The sequence below is a fragment of the Lasioglossum baleicum genome, chromosome 18, assembly GCF_051020765.1.
Source record: "Lasioglossum baleicum chromosome 18, iyLasBale1, whole genome shotgun sequence".
Classification (NCBI taxonomy): Eukaryota; Metazoa; Arthropoda; class Insecta; order Hymenoptera; family Halictidae; genus Lasioglossum; species Lasioglossum baleicum.
This window is the reverse complement of record NC_134946.1, coordinates 3,921,410-3,938,805: the sequence shown is the minus strand read 5'-3', so window position 1 is coordinate 3,938,805 and position 17,396 is coordinate 3,921,410. Positions and strand designations below refer to the sequence as shown.

The 17,396-nt window shown below is 38.9% G+C and overlaps 1 protein-coding gene across 9 annotated transcripts in view; it reads right to left on the bottom strand.

Annotated features, from left to right (window-relative positions):
- Kcnq (KCNQ potassium channel) overlaps positions 1-17,396 on the bottom strand; it is a 110,227-nt gene that overhangs the window by 85,578 nt on the left and 7,253 nt on the right. For all 9 annotated transcript variants that reach the window (XR_013010989.1, XM_076443180.1, XM_076443188.1 and 6 more), the window contains exon 2: positions 3,582-4,137. Coding sequence is in view for 8 of the 9 variants with exons in the window: in XM_076443180.1 (XP_076299295.1) it covers positions 3,582-4,137 (556 nt within the window). In the remaining variant the exon portion in view is untranslated. The remainder of the gene's footprint in view (positions 1-3,581; positions 4,138-17,396) is intronic.

Below are 17,396 nucleotides of genomic sequence, written 5' to 3'. Positions count from 1 at the left end.
ACTACGTTCAGAAGTTTCGAATGTCAGATCAACAACGACAGCCGACTGGCACGAGCCTCGATAACAAAGGAATCGAAAATTTTCGTGCTGTCTGAATGACTGCGTCGGAGGTCTCTTTCGACCGACTAGCAAACATCTCGCGTGTCTTATTGTCCGTCGATTCAGCCGGTAAAACGCGGCAGAGGTGTTACATAGCCGGATACCTATGGGAATATCGATATAAAAGCCTCAGCTGTCTGCTGCCCGCCTTGCGACAAGCAGTCCGACGCGCCACGGTGTTTGCCTCTATTTTTCCGGCGAGCCCACGCTGGATTTCGCACCCTATCGCGTTTAGCGGCGCGAGCTTTCGAGCTTCCGAGCTTTTGTGCGCGGCACCGCGAGTGCGTCGCTCACCGTTCAATGCTTCCTGCATCGTTCCCGCTGAAAGCCGCTACGCCGGCATGCTAATGTCACCCCGATGCCATTATGCAAACCGGCGCACTGTGGGTTGAAACACGAAAAACGCGGACAAAAGTCATTTTTCTGACTAAACGAAACATGTAAAATTGTATTATTAACTTGTCAGTAGATAAATGAGGCATCATTTTCTACATTTCATTTTCCAAAATTCCATATCTATATCCTACAATTAAATGCTGAAGTTCAATAAAAATTCATGAGCTTATCTTCTCCTGAATTTTTTAGAATATCGTCTCATTTAGTACGTTATAACTTAATACGCGTATGAGTAAGGATGTTTTGCATGTACTTAGCTGAAAGCGTGTTTCAAGACGAAAATAATAAGCATGGATTTGATATGCTTTTGTTGTATATAGCACCTATAAACATTGATGAAACAAAGAGTAATCTTCAAGCTTTTTTTCTATTCAAATACAGTTATAAACCGAACGCCAACGATCGCCACAATAAAATTTATACAACGTTATTGGTAGACATGTGTACAATAAAACTAAAAAGGTTTCACCTGCAGATAGCAGCAGATGTGTATACTGTCTCACAAAAACGATGACGCGCGAGGTGAATGCGCGGTTGCGCCGCACAGTGGGTAAAACCGATGAATTCTGTGTCAAAATCAAAGAACTTTTGATAGAAATGAGATAGAACTATGAATTTTTTTTAAAATGAAAACTGAAACTTTGCAGAATATGGAATAATTATGAAAATTGTGGTACGAACGTTTTTTAACATTGAGAAAATTCGTTAAACTTGCACAATTTCAAGAAAATTGTGGTTTTTCCAATACTACGCACGGAAAAAATTTTTTCATATCATGCTATATATCATTTCCAGTAGATTTTTTCACGCTGATTTCAAATCTGGTATCAAAATTTGTCTACGACCTCAGAATTTTGCAACAAATTGAATTTTTTGTGAACACAACTTATGAAATCATTTTTTCGTTTAAATGACTTGGTAACCCACTAGTTTGAAGGCATATTGTATTCTCATATATAAGACACATTAAAAATAATCATAATGAAGTATTTGAACGTTTACTTAACGAATATCTATAACATACAGTAGCGGACAAAAGTTTAAGACCGCTCTAAAGAAAACGATAACTTTTTTAATATTGTACTATACGATTTGACAATAAAAAAAAAATCATAGGCCGAGCCCCTCCGTGAACCCTCTATATAAATCCGTTACTATCCGCGAACGTGAAATCACATACACATACATACACATCGGTGAAGAAGACAACAGTGAAGAGGATGACTATGGGATATGGTCCGGCGATTAACATAAAGTAAATTATACTATAAATAGCTTAAAAATATACCATTATTAATAATAAAACAATGAATAACATGTACGTCCCAATTCGAGAAAACCGTTTCTAAAAAACCTTACATAACTTTTATGGGTTTGGAATTAAACAAAATCTGATTGTTAATTTGAATTCAGCACCTCAAAATCTATAAAACGATACCATTTTTATTAATTTAAACTTAGAAATAGCTTCAGAAATGATTTTTGTCCGCGTTTTTCGCGTTTCAACCCACTGTGCGGCGAATAGGCTCGTCGATGTGTCGGAACGCGGCCACGCTAGTTTTTAAGAGTCCAAAATTTTGTTTAACACCTTTTGGCCAGTCGGACAACCCGCGCCGTATTTGCGTTGCGGTTTTAAAATTTTCATGATCTCGTGTCATTCTCAAAATTGTATTTTGTTATTTTGGAAATGTCATTAAACATTCTTGGATAAAAGACAATGCCCTAGATAAATAATAAGGGTACACGGTACTCCTCCGTACTCCAAAAGAAAATACATTTTTCAAAAGTGGTTCAAACGTCTACAGATGCTATTGAGAAGGTAGAAATTTACTATAGAATGCGAAGAAGATATTTCGTGAGAATTCGTCCATGTCAAATCGACTTCAATGAAACGATCAGAACGCGCATAACAATATCGACCTAGACAAAAAAATGTCGTTAAAAGCAACCTCTGGTATTCTCCGAACAGTTTCAATTTGTTTCGCAAAATTACTTTTCACGTCATGCAGTAACCAAATTGTTCTACAGTGGTCGAAATTTCTATAAAGTCATCTTCTTTTTCAATAGATATTTTAAAAATATCACCATTTTTGTTGATTTATCGTATCTGGTCTTATGCCTTGTAGACACTCGGATAGAGGGACTGCGTCCTCTAGACGGTTATGTTTACTATTTACGTTTTTTCTATAAAGAAGTTTCTATAAAGTCACTTAGTGTTTCTCTGTATTCTGAGCAGAGAACTACGGAAAACTGCGAATATTCTAAAAGTATTAGTTTTAGAACTCACAGAAATCCTGTTTGTTATAATTTGATTCACGTGTATGAGAATGCCGCGAGGAAAAGTACTAACAAGTGAAGAAAAAGCATCAATCGATGCTTATAAAGAGATATGGGCTGCTCTAATCGCGCAATTGCTAAGAAAACTAATCGGTCATATACTGTGATTAATAATTATATAAATTTACGTGAAAATTACGGAAAAAACCATCTTAAAGATAGTAATAAAAAAATAGTCAAAGAGACAACATTCAATATTAATGAGGTCTGCAGCTAAGGGAAAATGCAGCACAATTTCGAGCTGAATTGGAGCTCCCAGTAACAACAAGACGTATGCAACAACTTTTAAATTCTTCTGGAGAAAAATGCAACGTAAACCAGGCCTTAAAGAAGTACATAAACCGGCCCGTATTGATTTCGCACGGGCACAAAACACAGTGACTTTATAGAAATTTCGACCACTGTACCTCCTAAAAGAAAGAGCAAGTCGTTCGATTTGCTTTTGCACAAGGTATTCTGTTTCGAAGAGTGTGCGACTATCCATGTAGCCGCTAAACTGAACTGAACGTGTTCCCGAAATTTCGTTCTGGTTCGGAACAGTATCTCCTGGAACAATTCCCCGGGCGAGAAGCAAGAAGCCTCCTCCCGGAACCCGCATCAACAACGCGAGGTGGCAAAACTGCTAATGATCTACGACGGCAAAAAGCTGGCCACGCCTCAGGACAATATTTCATCGTGGCGGCGAGGCGACGATGAGAATCTAGAAAAAGCTCCCGGGAAGAGGAGACGCATACTCGATGTATACTCACACAGTGAAATGATAGACGAAGCAGATCCATCCGCCGGGATGTTCGAGGAACACGTAGAGCCTCTCTTGGAATGTCTTGCCCTTCTTGTGATGGAACAGGTACTTGGCCTTGAAGGCCTGGTCGATGGGCAGGTAGATGGGGTAATAAGGATCCGGCACGCCAGCTTGATTCAAGCTGGCCGGCTCGATCTCCGCGGGGTTCATCTCGCTGTCGATGATGTCGTCCTTGCTCTTTTTCCGGCGGTACTTTCGCTTCATCGGCGTGGGCACCCTCTTGTGGTGGCCCTCGCCGAATCGCGGCGACCGGAACCTTCTCAGGAAAGTGAACCGGCGGTTGGGTGACACCGGTTCCTCCATGTGGCCGCCGTTGTCCTCGGTGTCCTCCGTCTCGCTTCCCGGCGTCTTCAAGGCCGCGTCCTCCGACTCAAGACAGTGCTCCGCCACCAGCTCGTCTTCGCTACCCTGGAGGGCAGCGTAGGCGGCCGCGGCGCTAGGACGTTTCTCCGTCAGCCGAGAGCATTGGTCCTTGCCTCGTGGAAGACTCTCTAGGTTCTCACCTGTGTGCACATACCGTCGCACCACATTGCCGAGAGTGTTCGAAGCGGATCGCCCGCCGCCGTTTCCTCGAGCGTACTATTTGCTTTCCGGGGGGGTATCTTTATTACTTTCGGGCCTTGCGGGGTTCTAGTATTTCCGCCTAGTGCTAAGCTAGAAGCACCACAGACTTATTCCGATATAAATCGGTGCGTCGGGCCTAGCTTTCGTCGGATTTCGGATCAGGGTACACATAATTGTGTACACAATTGTGACATACCCTCCCGTTCTGGCTCTAGGTCGAGAGAACAACTTCGAAAACACAAGAGGGGCAACGATCTTCTTATTACGAAGCAAACATCGCTGCCTCACATCGAAATAAAAGATTCAACTTTGAGATAATTCAGAAATTCCATCGCGGTGTCACATGAAATTATGCACACTTCCGTAACTGATCGTGTATATGTGTACAGGCTAACGAGTCACACGAGCTAGCTGTATAGAAAAGCTAACGAGCGAGGACTTGAGTAAACTTACAATCAGACATGTCGCGATCTATGAAATTGCGATGAACCTCTGCCACCCTACAGCTAATGAGAGTAAACATGGATGTTCTATCGAGTAGCAAGATGGTCCATGCTAATTGGTACATACCGTGAGTGGGTGCAACCAAAAATATAATAATCAGCTTCAGAATATAGGTCTGAAGCATTTAGTTTGAGACATTTGAGGCCTCTCAAGGTGCAACAGTCTCTTATAAGATCTCAAAACTCAACATCTCTGACTTCCATATTTTGGTCTTGGCCGATATAACTAACGTGAAGTAACCAACCGAAACTTAACCTACTCTGTTCAAGCCTAGCTAACCCATACCTAACCAGTTTAATTTGAGGTACCTGATTTAAATTTCGCCTAAAAAGAGTGAAGTCTAACCCAGACCTAATCTAACAGAACGGACGTGATCTCCGTAACGCAGGCTAACCCAAATCCAACATGATACTCTTTGATACTGATCTAACTTATGGTGGCGACCCATTGCTAACCAATTTAGCTAACGTCCACTTCCTTTTGTTTAATCTTAGTGAAATTTTGGTTTCCATGATCGTTTCACCTTATCTCATAACTGGACCTATTATGTCATCACTTTTACGTAACAATTTGACGGAAATATTATAAGAACGCAGTTTATATAATGTTGCATAAGTGCGAGGTGCAGCCAAAGGCTATTTTAAAATCCAATCCCACAGGTATACACTAGTATCCAGACGTTCACGAGAATATTCAAAGAGTAACCATACAAAAATGTTCAACTTGTGAACTGAATTGTTTAAAACAATCTAGGCGATTGACCCCCTGCCTCTTAACCCAGACCTAACGAAAATTCATTGAAAATGGCTACACAAACTTTATAATTGAGTATTTTAATTTTTCTTGAAGTTTCCAAAGACCACAGAAGGTTAGAGTGGGATTATTGTAAATAATTACTGAAAGTTGCTCCATTGTGAAGGGTGTACGGAGACTTTATCGACCGACTGAACGCAACAGAAAATCTTTGTGCGCATAGTTTCGAGAAACGTGAGAAATCGAGGGACGTCCATCATTTTATCGCTAAAGCGTGAAGTGTCAACGGCGGGGAACGTGGAAGCTGACGTGGTGGCGTCGCGACGCTGACAAAATGGCACTCTCGCGGCTTGTCGCCGATACGGCTCGAAGGAAAGTGATTCATCCCAAGAAAGGGGCGCCGCTTGAGAATCGTTTTGTCGATTCGCGCCGACAAAGGGTCGATTACACAGACCGGAACAGCGGCACAATGAATGCAGGATAAACACGCGACACATAAACGACACGGGACAAAAGGTTGCCGGGGAGAATCGAGGATTTCAACGTGTCTGCAGCAATGGGTACAGGGAGGCATCTGTCTCTCCGGGAATAGTTGCCCGTTGTTGCGTAAAATTGACTAGCTGTTTCGGTCGGGGGTCGCAAATTAGAACAATTGAATAGCCCGGAAGTCAAATAGCCTGTAAACTATGAAAGTGGCTTTCGCGTTCAATATGCCGGCTGATGAGTTTTGCGGAAATAACCGCAGCCAAATGTTCTCCCGTGGATATCGCTCAGAGCGTTTCAAACCCGACCCGCGTCCGCGTTTCGCTCCAGTAAACATCGAGGAGAGTGCTGGCTCGCTCGGAAAAGTAACAAAAAATCGGAATAATGGCTTCGAAGGTCAACTCGGCGCACGCATTGTGTAGTTTTAATTAACCCTGACGGCAGCCGCGGAGTTTATGCAGGCGTCGATATGGGAGTAAAGGCCGTAGCAGTGTCGCCAGATCGAGGGATTCGAGGGGAATACAGTTTACCCCCTCTCTGATAACACTATCCAACAAATTTCAACTTTTTAAAAGTATTTCGATTCCCAGTATGCGTTTCTTATAGAGTTTTCCGCGCTGATTCCGAATCTGGTTTTAATTTTTTCCCTATACGTCCAGTTTTTGAGAAAATGGAGTTTAAAAAAAAGACATATTTTTCAACTTTAAACAAATATTGCGATGTTATTATAAAACATATTGAATTGTTCTTTACAGCAAAAGATTCTGTAGACTTTCCCGAATACAGTGATATCCAATATTAATACATTATGATTGTTTAAACATGTTTAAACAATGATTAAAGACGGAGATGCACCACTTTTGCACCAATTTTTGCGAATATTTTCGAATTTATCTCAAAAAATAAGGGTCCAGCGAAAAATTGAACTATACCACGCGAAAGAGCAGACTTTTATCTTGAGAAACCCCCCTGTGAAGTTTGCATGGTCGACGTTTTCTTCGAACCAGAAAGCAAAATATCTTCGCCCGACATGAGTTGTCAACAGTGACGCTCACCACCAGAACGGTCGTTCGCCGCTCCGTATCCCGTCCCGAGCGCCACTGGCGAAAACTCATGTCGGGCGAAGATATTTTGCTTTCTGGTTCGAAAAAAACGGCGATATCGCAAACTTCAAACGGGGGTTTTTCAAGATAAAAGTCTGCTCTGTAGCGTGGTATAGTTCAATTTTTCGCTGGACCCTTATTTTTTGAGATAAATTCGAAAATATCCGCAAAAATTGGTGCAAAAGTGGTGCATCTCCGTCTTTAATCCTTGTTTAAACATGTTTAAACAATCATAATGTATTAATATTGGATATCACTGTATTCGGGAAAGTCTACAGAATCTTTTGCTGTAAAGAACAATTCAATATGTTTTATAATAACATCGCAATATTTGTTTAAAGTTGAAAAATATGTCTTTTTTTTAAACTCCATTTTCTCGAAAACTGGACGTATAGGAAAAAAATTAAAACCAGATTCGGAATCAGCGCGGAAAACTCTATAAGAATCGCATAGTGTGAATCGAAATACTTTTTGCCTGTTGGACAGTGTAACCACACTGAGAAAGAAATGCTGTCGAAACAAAAAAAAATATATGTTGATTCAATAAGATGTACTATTGAATAGTGCCAATATCATATGAACTTATTTTAATATTTAATACTACTGAATCTCTCAATAGCAAAACTCATTTCCGCCAATCATATAAGCGAATAGCTTGACATCAATGTTTTCAAAAGAATAAGATATGGCCTCAAACCAATTCCAGTATAAATCAATTCTCACATTTCTCAAATTTTTTTTAACAACATATCCGCTTGAAGGAAAAAGAGAAATATTACGAATAATAATGTACGGTATTGAATCGAATAATATTTTCAATCATTTCATGATAGACAATTCAAATACATCACGATTTGCTTCTAAATTTCATACTATTCGAAAGAATACATTGATATTCATCGAAGAAAAAAAATTACAATAACACGCGTGTTATTGAAGTAACTACTTTTTTTTCTCAGTGCAGATTAATACGTGACCAGTCTACTGTCTTCGTGGGGGATGTTGAAGGTAGGCTCATGGTCCTGGAATAAGATAGTGGAACGGTCGATTCCAGTTTTGGTTGATTCTGGCGGCACTGAGCCGTAGGCAGAGTCAAAGTCGCCAGATCAGGGGAGTTGACTAGAATGGAGGGGAACAAGTTAGATCAGTGAGCTGCCTCGAGGACTAGGACCGTCACGAGGAGCGAGACGAAAGGAAGCGTAGCGAGCCAAAAGACACTGCCGTTGCCGACCACTAATTTAGATCATAAGATAAGAACAGGTGTGGGAGAGAGCCAAAGATATGTGAACACTAGAGTAATGCGAGTAGCGGGTCGCAGTGCTCACCATTCTTTGGCCCAGTAGGAGGTGGACCGGGTCTCAATTTTGAGTCCTGGACTGTTAGGTTTTTTCTTTAGTGGGTATGAGGGCCCGGTGCATTCGAGAGTACCGTGTCGAGCCCCACACTTTCCCCCCGACCGTAATCTTTATGCATTTTTTCCCTAACAGTCCTTAAGGGGGTAGTATAGGCTAGATTTGTAACTAGAAAGGAACTAGAATCTTACTAGATTTTGGGTCGAAAATATGGGTTTGCGTCCAGACGTTGATTGACCTTATTAGAACAAATTGTGGGCTGTGTGAGGGCTCTTTCGAAAGAGGAAGGTTAGACGCAGCGCGCTTTTCTCACGAGGTTAACGAGATTATGTTTATATCTAATAATATGATGGCCCCAAGTAGAGAAAAAATCTAGGAAAAAATTCCGCAGATTTCAATGCATTTTCTGTCTCTAATAGACTTTTTTGACATATGAGATGAGAAAAGCGCGCTGCGTTGAACCATCCTCTTTAGAATGAGCCCTCACCCAGCTCAAAATATGCTCGTATAAGGTCAAACAACGTTTAGTTCCGAACCCATTTGTTCGACCCAAAATCTAGTAAGATTCTAGTAAATAGCAAATATCTAGCAAATAACTAGAATCTTACTAGAAAAATGGGTCGAAACATGGATCTGCGCCCAGACGTTGATTGACCCTATTAAAACAAATTGTGGGCTGTGTGAGGGCTCATTCGAAAGAGGAAGGTTAGACGCAGCGCGCTTTTCTCACGAGGTTAACGAGATTATGTTAATAATTAATAATATGAGGGCCCAAAGTAGAGAAAAAATCTAGGAAAAAATCCCGCAGATTTCAATGCATTTTCTGTCTCTAATAGACTTTTTTGACATATGAGATGAGAAAAGCGCGCTGCGTTGAACCATCCTCTTTAGAATGAGCCCTCACCCAGCTCAAAATATGCTCGTATAAGGTCAAACAACGTTTAGTTCCGAACCCATTTTTTCGACCCAAAATCTAGTAAGATTCTAGTAAATAGCAAATATCTAGCAAATAACTAGAATCTTACTAGAAAAATGGGTCGAAACATGGATCTGCGCCCAGACGTTGATTGACCCTATTAGAACAAATTGTGGGCTGTGTGAGGGCTCATTCGAAAGAGGAAGGTTCAACGCAGCGCGCTTTTCTCATCTCATAAGTCAAAAAAGTCTATTAGAGACAGAAAATGCATTGAAATCTGCGGGATTTTTTCCTAGATTTTTTCTCTACTTTGGGCCATCATATTATTAGATATAAACATAATCTCGTTAACCTCGTGAGAAAAGCGCGCTGCGTTGAACCTTCCTCTTTCGAAAGAGCCCTCACACAGCCCACAATTTGTTCTAATAAGGTCAATCAACGTCTGGACGCAAACCCATATTTTCGACCCAAAATCTAGTAAGATTCTAGTTCCTTTCTAGTTACAAATCTAGCCTATACTACCCCCTTAAAAACAGACAAGAATTATAATCTCGGCGCAACGGTTCTATGATGAGTCATTTTCTAACTTAATTTTATCCTATGTTTATCAACTACAAAACAACTCTGTATGACTTGGTCAAAAATTGTTTGTTTCCTTTATATACTCTAATGAGTGTAGAAATTCTGTTAGAGGGCAGTTAGTGTGGATTCTCATCATTTGAATATCCCGCCAGATATCGATTGGCTAGGTGATCTATTGATCACTGATAGGTTTATGGTTCTTGGGCCTCGTGTGTCTGTGCCTTAGTAACCTGTGAAACAACATATGAGTAACACGTGTCACCAAATTAAATATCAATGTTAAAATTTCCATAAAGCAAGTGAGTCAATCTTTCAATGTTTTTTCCAACATCAAAACTGTTTTTATTTCAATTGGTATATTTCCAGATGCAGTTTTTCCGCTTTTCTTGAGGATGATCCAAATTAGGATCGAAACGTAGAAAGTGTAAAATTAATTTGTAAAATTGCTTTAGTTGTTTAATTGATCGAACCGTTGCGCCGAGATTATAATTCTTGTCTGTTTTTAAACATCATTACGATCGATAACTTTAATAACATTTACCCCCTTAAACTTAAAAAAAACAAGTTAGATGATGAGGGAACAAGACAGAGGCGGAGCGCGTCACGTGACCGGGCCCCGGCGTGAGAGTGGCGAAATAGCGTCGTAGAAGGAGAAGGGTAGTGACTCTGGACAGTATCCGATAGCTAATTTCTGTCAAAACATTCATTGCGACTATGGAAAAATTTTATTCTGCATTTTCGACTTATTTTTTCAAAGTGGAATCACTTTATTCTAATAAAAATAAAAATAAGTGGAATTTATTTATTTTTCCTTCATGTGTGTGTGTGTGAAAGGGATGAAGAAGGAGAAGAAATCGTATCATAAGAGATAGATCGACAAGCTATCTATAAATTAAGACGGCCATCTGCGTATTCACATGTACACGGTCTATCCTCACCGTGTTGTGTGCTACATCAGGTTTGATTATAGGGTTGGACTACAAAGGTCAATGGCGTAAATACTCATAATCGATATCATAATGATTGCGTTCTGATGTGCACCACATGTCTGAAGAATGTGTCTTTCTTTTTTTTTTCAAGTATCTCCTACTCTCCTTTACACTGTTTAATTGTACCGGTCGAGAAATTAATGATTAACTGTTCAAGAAGTTAATTAATGGCCGATAATCGTAGATTTTGACGAGGAAAGTTGTCTCTCACTCTGAAATGTTCACAGCTTTTTGAAAAGTGGAATGTACAAATTTCCGAATTTTTGGTACTCCGCAGGGATCACAGTTACCGAGCACAAATTGAACAATCGCGAGGGGCGAGGGGACTAAGCTGCTAGCTTAACCTAATCTCCTTCAGGGATCTCCCAATTTTAGGTGCTTGCGGTCGCGTTACGTGAGAGTGGATTTTTCATTTCCACGATAGATAAATGAAATCGCAATACGTATAATTTAACTTCTCGAGAGCTGTGCGCGACGAAGGGAAATTGCTTTCTATAGAAATGTCTGTACACAGTATAAGTGATTTTTGAAGTTTTCTGTGTATTGTCCAATACCAATTTCACATTTTCATACGTACGACCAATGATAAAACTTTTTCAATTCATTTATTTAACGATTTTGCTGCGAAACGTTTACCAACGTATTCAGAGCATATTTGCTTGCTTAATTCGCGATACAGTAGAATCTCGATTATCCGAACCTAAGGTTCGTTACATGTGCAAAAAGTTTTCCATTAAATGTTGCATGGTTTCAGGACGTGAGAAACAGAAAGAACTACATTTATATATATGTTAATATTCCTCGACTTCTACAAATACAATTAGGCAATTACGGATAGAGCGTGATGCTTTCTGTTCCCAACTGCAGTAATTTAGTCAAGTAATTCGACGTGATATTATCATAAGTTCAGGCAAAATTTTCCATAATTTTAACTCTCAATATTCTGTTGCGCGGAAACTTGTTTGTGAACTAAAGTCTAGTTAAGGATGCGTTAGCATAACGCCGCGTCGAGCGGAACGGTGAATACGAATAATCCAACTTTCGAGCATCAGCTGTGGATGTCCCTTCGTGATGAAACATCTACTAGCGGGGGTTCTTTGGTCACCATAAAGGCTCCAGACTGTGTAACTCTACTCGATACGGGCGGGTTTACTTTTTAGGTTTAATTAGTGCCACGGTGAAAATTATATCGCTTTGGGCCACGTCGAAATTGTGTTCTGCTCGAGTCTTTTGAACAGTAACGAAGTCCGAATTGTGAAAATTAATATTCAGGAAATGTGTCCGACATTTTCATTTAGCTGGATTGAAAATTGTCAGTGATTGAATGTATTGTATTTTATAGCGACTTTAATATTTATATTTCTTTTGTAATTTCATGCGATCTTGTATATTTTATTTTTGAAAATTCATGTATGAACACTTCTGTACACAGTGAAAGGATCATTTCCAATTTACTGTAATTAGTAAAACAAGAAAGTCTTTACCTGGCTGCTGTCTATCGGTGCACAATAATTTTATTTTACATAAAGTCCACATTATGTTGTTTCAAATAAAAACAATTATTTTGTGATTCAAATGAACGAATTTATGTAACATATTGTAATTTTATTGTGACTTTCCTTGATATAGTTTTTTATTTATATTATGGTATACATTTATGAACGTTGATTAATCTGTCGGTTGCAGAGGGGCAGATTTTGAAAAAAACGGCGACATTCTTCTCATGTCGCCTGTTGAAAATTGTTTATCTAGAGTGACATTACTGAACGTAAAATAAAATAACGACCCGACGTTGTTTCTCGCAACAACATGATTTATTGTCAGTATCAAAAAAACATCAGTTTTCAAAAAGTGACGCGTTCACTTGCCAGAAAATACAAAAAGAATTGCAAACACATTTATATTTACGATATCTATTATACTTTATTCTCATTTTTCTAGAAACAAATTTCATTTGTTTTGTTATATTTCCTGCTGTAGAAATCCTACATTTTAATAAACAAATTCGAGGTATTTTGACTCCTTTTACAAATAAACTTTTTATCTAAGTAACTGTATAAAAGATTATTCAATCTGTGCAAATAATATCTATTCGTGTATTGACATTTAAACCACAGTGACGTAAAAATGCAATGTTAATTCAACCATCATCCTGCCACAATAGTTTCAGCTTGATGCTCTTAGTTAATGCCGACTTATCACCACCGGAAGCCTAATGGTAAGCTCCTTAGTGACAATACCTTATCAGGAACGAGCTTAATAATATTTAAGTAGCAATCGATAAAGTAATGATTAAACTGTAATACTTTAAATTATTTGTTGCTTCAACAATTGCAATTGCTGCTGCTGTAGAAAAATTTGTTCAAGAATTCCGGATATGTAACGATTTATTTCTATTAGACCGTCAAGTAGTGTTCAAAATGTTTCTCCCAAAAATGTTGGTCATTCACACTGCTTGTAACCAAAATCATTTAAAGAATCAATTAACTCTTATACCATAACTTTTAGAAGGGCGGAATAATTATGGCTTTTCTACAAATATCTATAATGGAGGATGAAAATGAATTCCCTAGAAATAACGACTCAAAACATGAATGATCTGCTCTACAATAGACATACAATCGAGGGCGAGCGTGCACTATTACCCAGAAATAGCTAAAATCGTCGACGAACATATTCCGAGCCCTAAAAATAACTAACATCGAATCTGAACGTATTTTATTTACTAGAAATAGCTAGAATTATGACTAAACATGTTTCATTTCCTAGAAACAGCTGACACGTGTTTCATTTCCTAGAAACAACCACGAATGAACACTATATCTTCCACAAGTATCTAGAATAAAAGGTGAACGTATCCTGGCTCTCTAAGAATATCTCCGGAAGCATCCTATTTCTTAGAAACAGGTAGAAACACGAATGAACGTAAATTCTCCAAACAGAGTAACAATCAAGCGTACATGTGTATTTTTCCTAAAGGTTGCTAAAATCATGGCCGAGGGTATTTCATTCCACAGAAGTAGCTAGAAGGTACATTTTCTTTCCCCCCAGAACTTGTTATAGAGGGTGTCCCGATATTCCTGAGATCATTTGAAGTAGCTTTTTCTCATACGAAAATATTCGTTGCGGCTTCGTTAAGGAGTTATTAGAGAAAAACACGGACCAAAATCAGAGCGCGGATACCGACTTGGCTACAAGTCTCGCTAAGCGAGACGTTGGATTGGTCCGTGTTTTTCTCTAATAACTCCTTATTAGTAAAAGTTACTTCAAATTACCTCGGGAACCACCCCTCTCAAGAAATTACATTTTTGGGACACCCTGTATAATTAAGCACATATTCCTTTTTTAAAATTTATCCAGACCTGCAAGGTCACTACAAAATATGTCTAAATAAACCACTTGGTTCAAAGCAGATAAATATTTGTCCAATAGTCACCAAAATAAAGAATTTGAGATCCCCCATTTTAAGGGTTAAGGGTAAAAGTATTGTGCCAGCCTAGAAACGGGTAAACTTGGAAGGATAAAAGTTTTCCTTGGAAATACTTAGAACCGGGGGATGCAGGTACACCGTTCTCTACAAATATCTACAAATTGAGGATTTTCGTAAAATATCCTTTGTTTCGCAGTGCAGAAATTCCGTAGTTCTCCATTCTTCGCTATCAAAACGGGGCATTCCCAGTACGCTCGAGGAAAGCGGCTAATAGGGTTCCTCCTTGCAATCTGCTTAGGGTCTGCAAGGAACCCTCCATCGATCCTTCAGGATTTAAGGATCTCAACGGCACGAAGAAGCGAGAATCATTCAGGCCATAGCATCGAGGATATACAGGGTGTCCCGTTCAATTCGCAATGGCGCAATATCTCAATATCTCAAACAAAAATTGAATAATCTCGAGAGACACGTAACATGACGTACGAATTGTTTTCGTAGAACGTAATTTACGTATAAAAGTCAATTTGCCATATTAAATGTTAATAAATGCAGTTTGAATTTCTTTAAAAAAAATGATTAGAGAACTTATGACTGAATATTATTAAGAATATCATGAATTTGAAATACTTCATGAATTAATGGTTCTTGTCGCAATTTATTTAGTATATTTTTAAAACATTTATGCAATTATTTAAACTGTTATACATGTATATGCTTCTCAGAACTGGTCAACTTCTGTTGGAGATGTTTTTCAATATAATTCACAATTTTTCAGATACTTGAGAATGTTGATTCAAATAGAACACCCTCTATAAGAACGACAGTTTTCACATCCCCATTGCGTCAGTTACGGAAAACTGTCGTTTCAATGAACGTGCATGCCAGTACACATTGGCTGAAAGTAAATCTCTATTACGTCACACTCGAATTGTCTTGAATACACCAAGAAACGTTGCAGTATTTACTACGATTACATAATACTAGGTAATCCCCGTTAGTACATGACCTGCGATTTCATACGAGTCACTCGAGTACAAATATATTTTAGTAACTAACAATTACCGTAGATTTCACAAACTCGTGTTTGAGAATTGTATATACACAAACTTATTAAATAGAAAACGGCTATTGAAAAAATGGCTGTTTACGTGTAACAACAATTTCAGCCATTTCACGTGAAAAAATTCGAAAGAAGTCCACGGTTTATTAATTGCATGTGCAAAAATGTAGAACGAAAGGTAATGAGTGTGTGTTGCCATCTGTGAAATTTTCGATAACGAAACAGTTTTTTGTCTGGTGTTCTGCGCTGAAAAATGGACAGCGTGGGCTCGCGGAAATGCTGATCGCGATTAAAATGATATCACGTGCTCGTTTCGAGCTTGGTAGCCCAATAAAGAAAACTCGACAAAACCGATCTATGCATGTTACACACGGTACAAAAGCGTTTGTTTGGGGCTGCTCGACTGTATATGGGTCTGGCTCATTGTGCCAGTTTATGAAGAATTTAAGCGCGATAAAAACGGACCAATATACCGAAGAAAACGCATTACTCTATCCAAAAATGGTGCAACATTCTTCTCGCTACCGGTATACCGGTTCCCCCACTACCAACTATTTCATATCGCCCCTACCGTGCTCTGGTACTCCCACCCAGGGATCAAAAACCTAACCCGAATCGGATTCGGTTCTCAATAACCCGCTGTAACCCGCGTAGCTTCGGTAACCGGTTACTAGATGGCCAACTGTAACCCAGTTAACCGGGTAAGAGCGGGTTACGGTTGGAAACCGTAACCCGAATCGGTTTCGGTTTTTGGTAACCCATGAAACACTGTAACCCACACTAAGAGCGGGTTTTGAGTACGCAAAGTTTGAACTTCTTTTCTTATTTATAATTATGCTTTGGTGCCAATCAGTTGAATTTATCTACAAATCGATTTTAAATAATATGAGGACAACTTATTATTGATAAAGAAATTTGGTAAAAGAAATTTGTATTTTAGGTAATTATGAAGAGTATGAATGTTGTGTGTTTCGGAAGGAACGTATATGTATACATATATAATAAGGCAATAATGAGCCAAGAATGCCTGGTATTATGGTATCGTTGTTGGAGCGTCGATTGGCAATTGTTTGACGCGGAACGGAAAACGAAACGAAGAAAAGATTTATCAACTGTTTTTCGATTTTTTATTGTTATGGGTTACCCATCCATCCCATTCTTATTTCACACGTTGTGTTCACACGTTGTGTTGAAAACGTTTATATTTATTCAGATTGTTTTTATTGTGTGTTCACGTTTAAATAGTGACATTATAGATGACATCATAATACTTTGGACAAACGAATTCGATCTTTAATTTTGAAAATTATTGTTATTATCTAATAATCTAATTTAAAAAGCTCTTTTCAATATGATTATTACCTGAACCTGTTTATTTATAATACGTTAGCTATAAATACTTTACGATTCGGGTTATATTCCGTGAATCTCTATTTAATAGTGAGTAACCCGCTCCGAGCGGGTTAACCTGCTCTCTCTAAGATTTGAGAACCGTTCCCTCGAGGATAGTATGGGTTACAGCGGGTTACAGTAACCTTCCTTGGTTAACCGGGTTTGGGTTAGGGTTAGGCGTCGGGTTAGAATCCCTGCTCCCACCCTCCTGCCACACTCCACAGGAGTTGGTGGGGAGGACTCAGGAGTGGGGAGAGGAGTCGTATAAAGCTAAGTTGCCTTGTTCCTTACCCATTCTGCTAGGTTCTGAGGGGTATATCGCCGGTCTTGACCAGTATATTAAGGTTTCAAATATGTACAAAATATTGTAAGAAAATGTACCGTGTTGCTAATGACCTTTGATGTTGAAGCAACATTAAATAAATAATTTTAAAAAACTACACATGTATGTGTGATTAATGTGTTAACAATGATTCGTTTAAAATGAATAATATTTGAATAGAGTTTTTACTACGACTATCCAGATAGTGAAGTTAGAGCACTACTTTTGTGACATTTGAGCCGTTCATTTTGAAAGTGGCCTCTAAGTCCATTTGTCAATTGTTTTTTGTTGATAAACAACATTTTCCATATA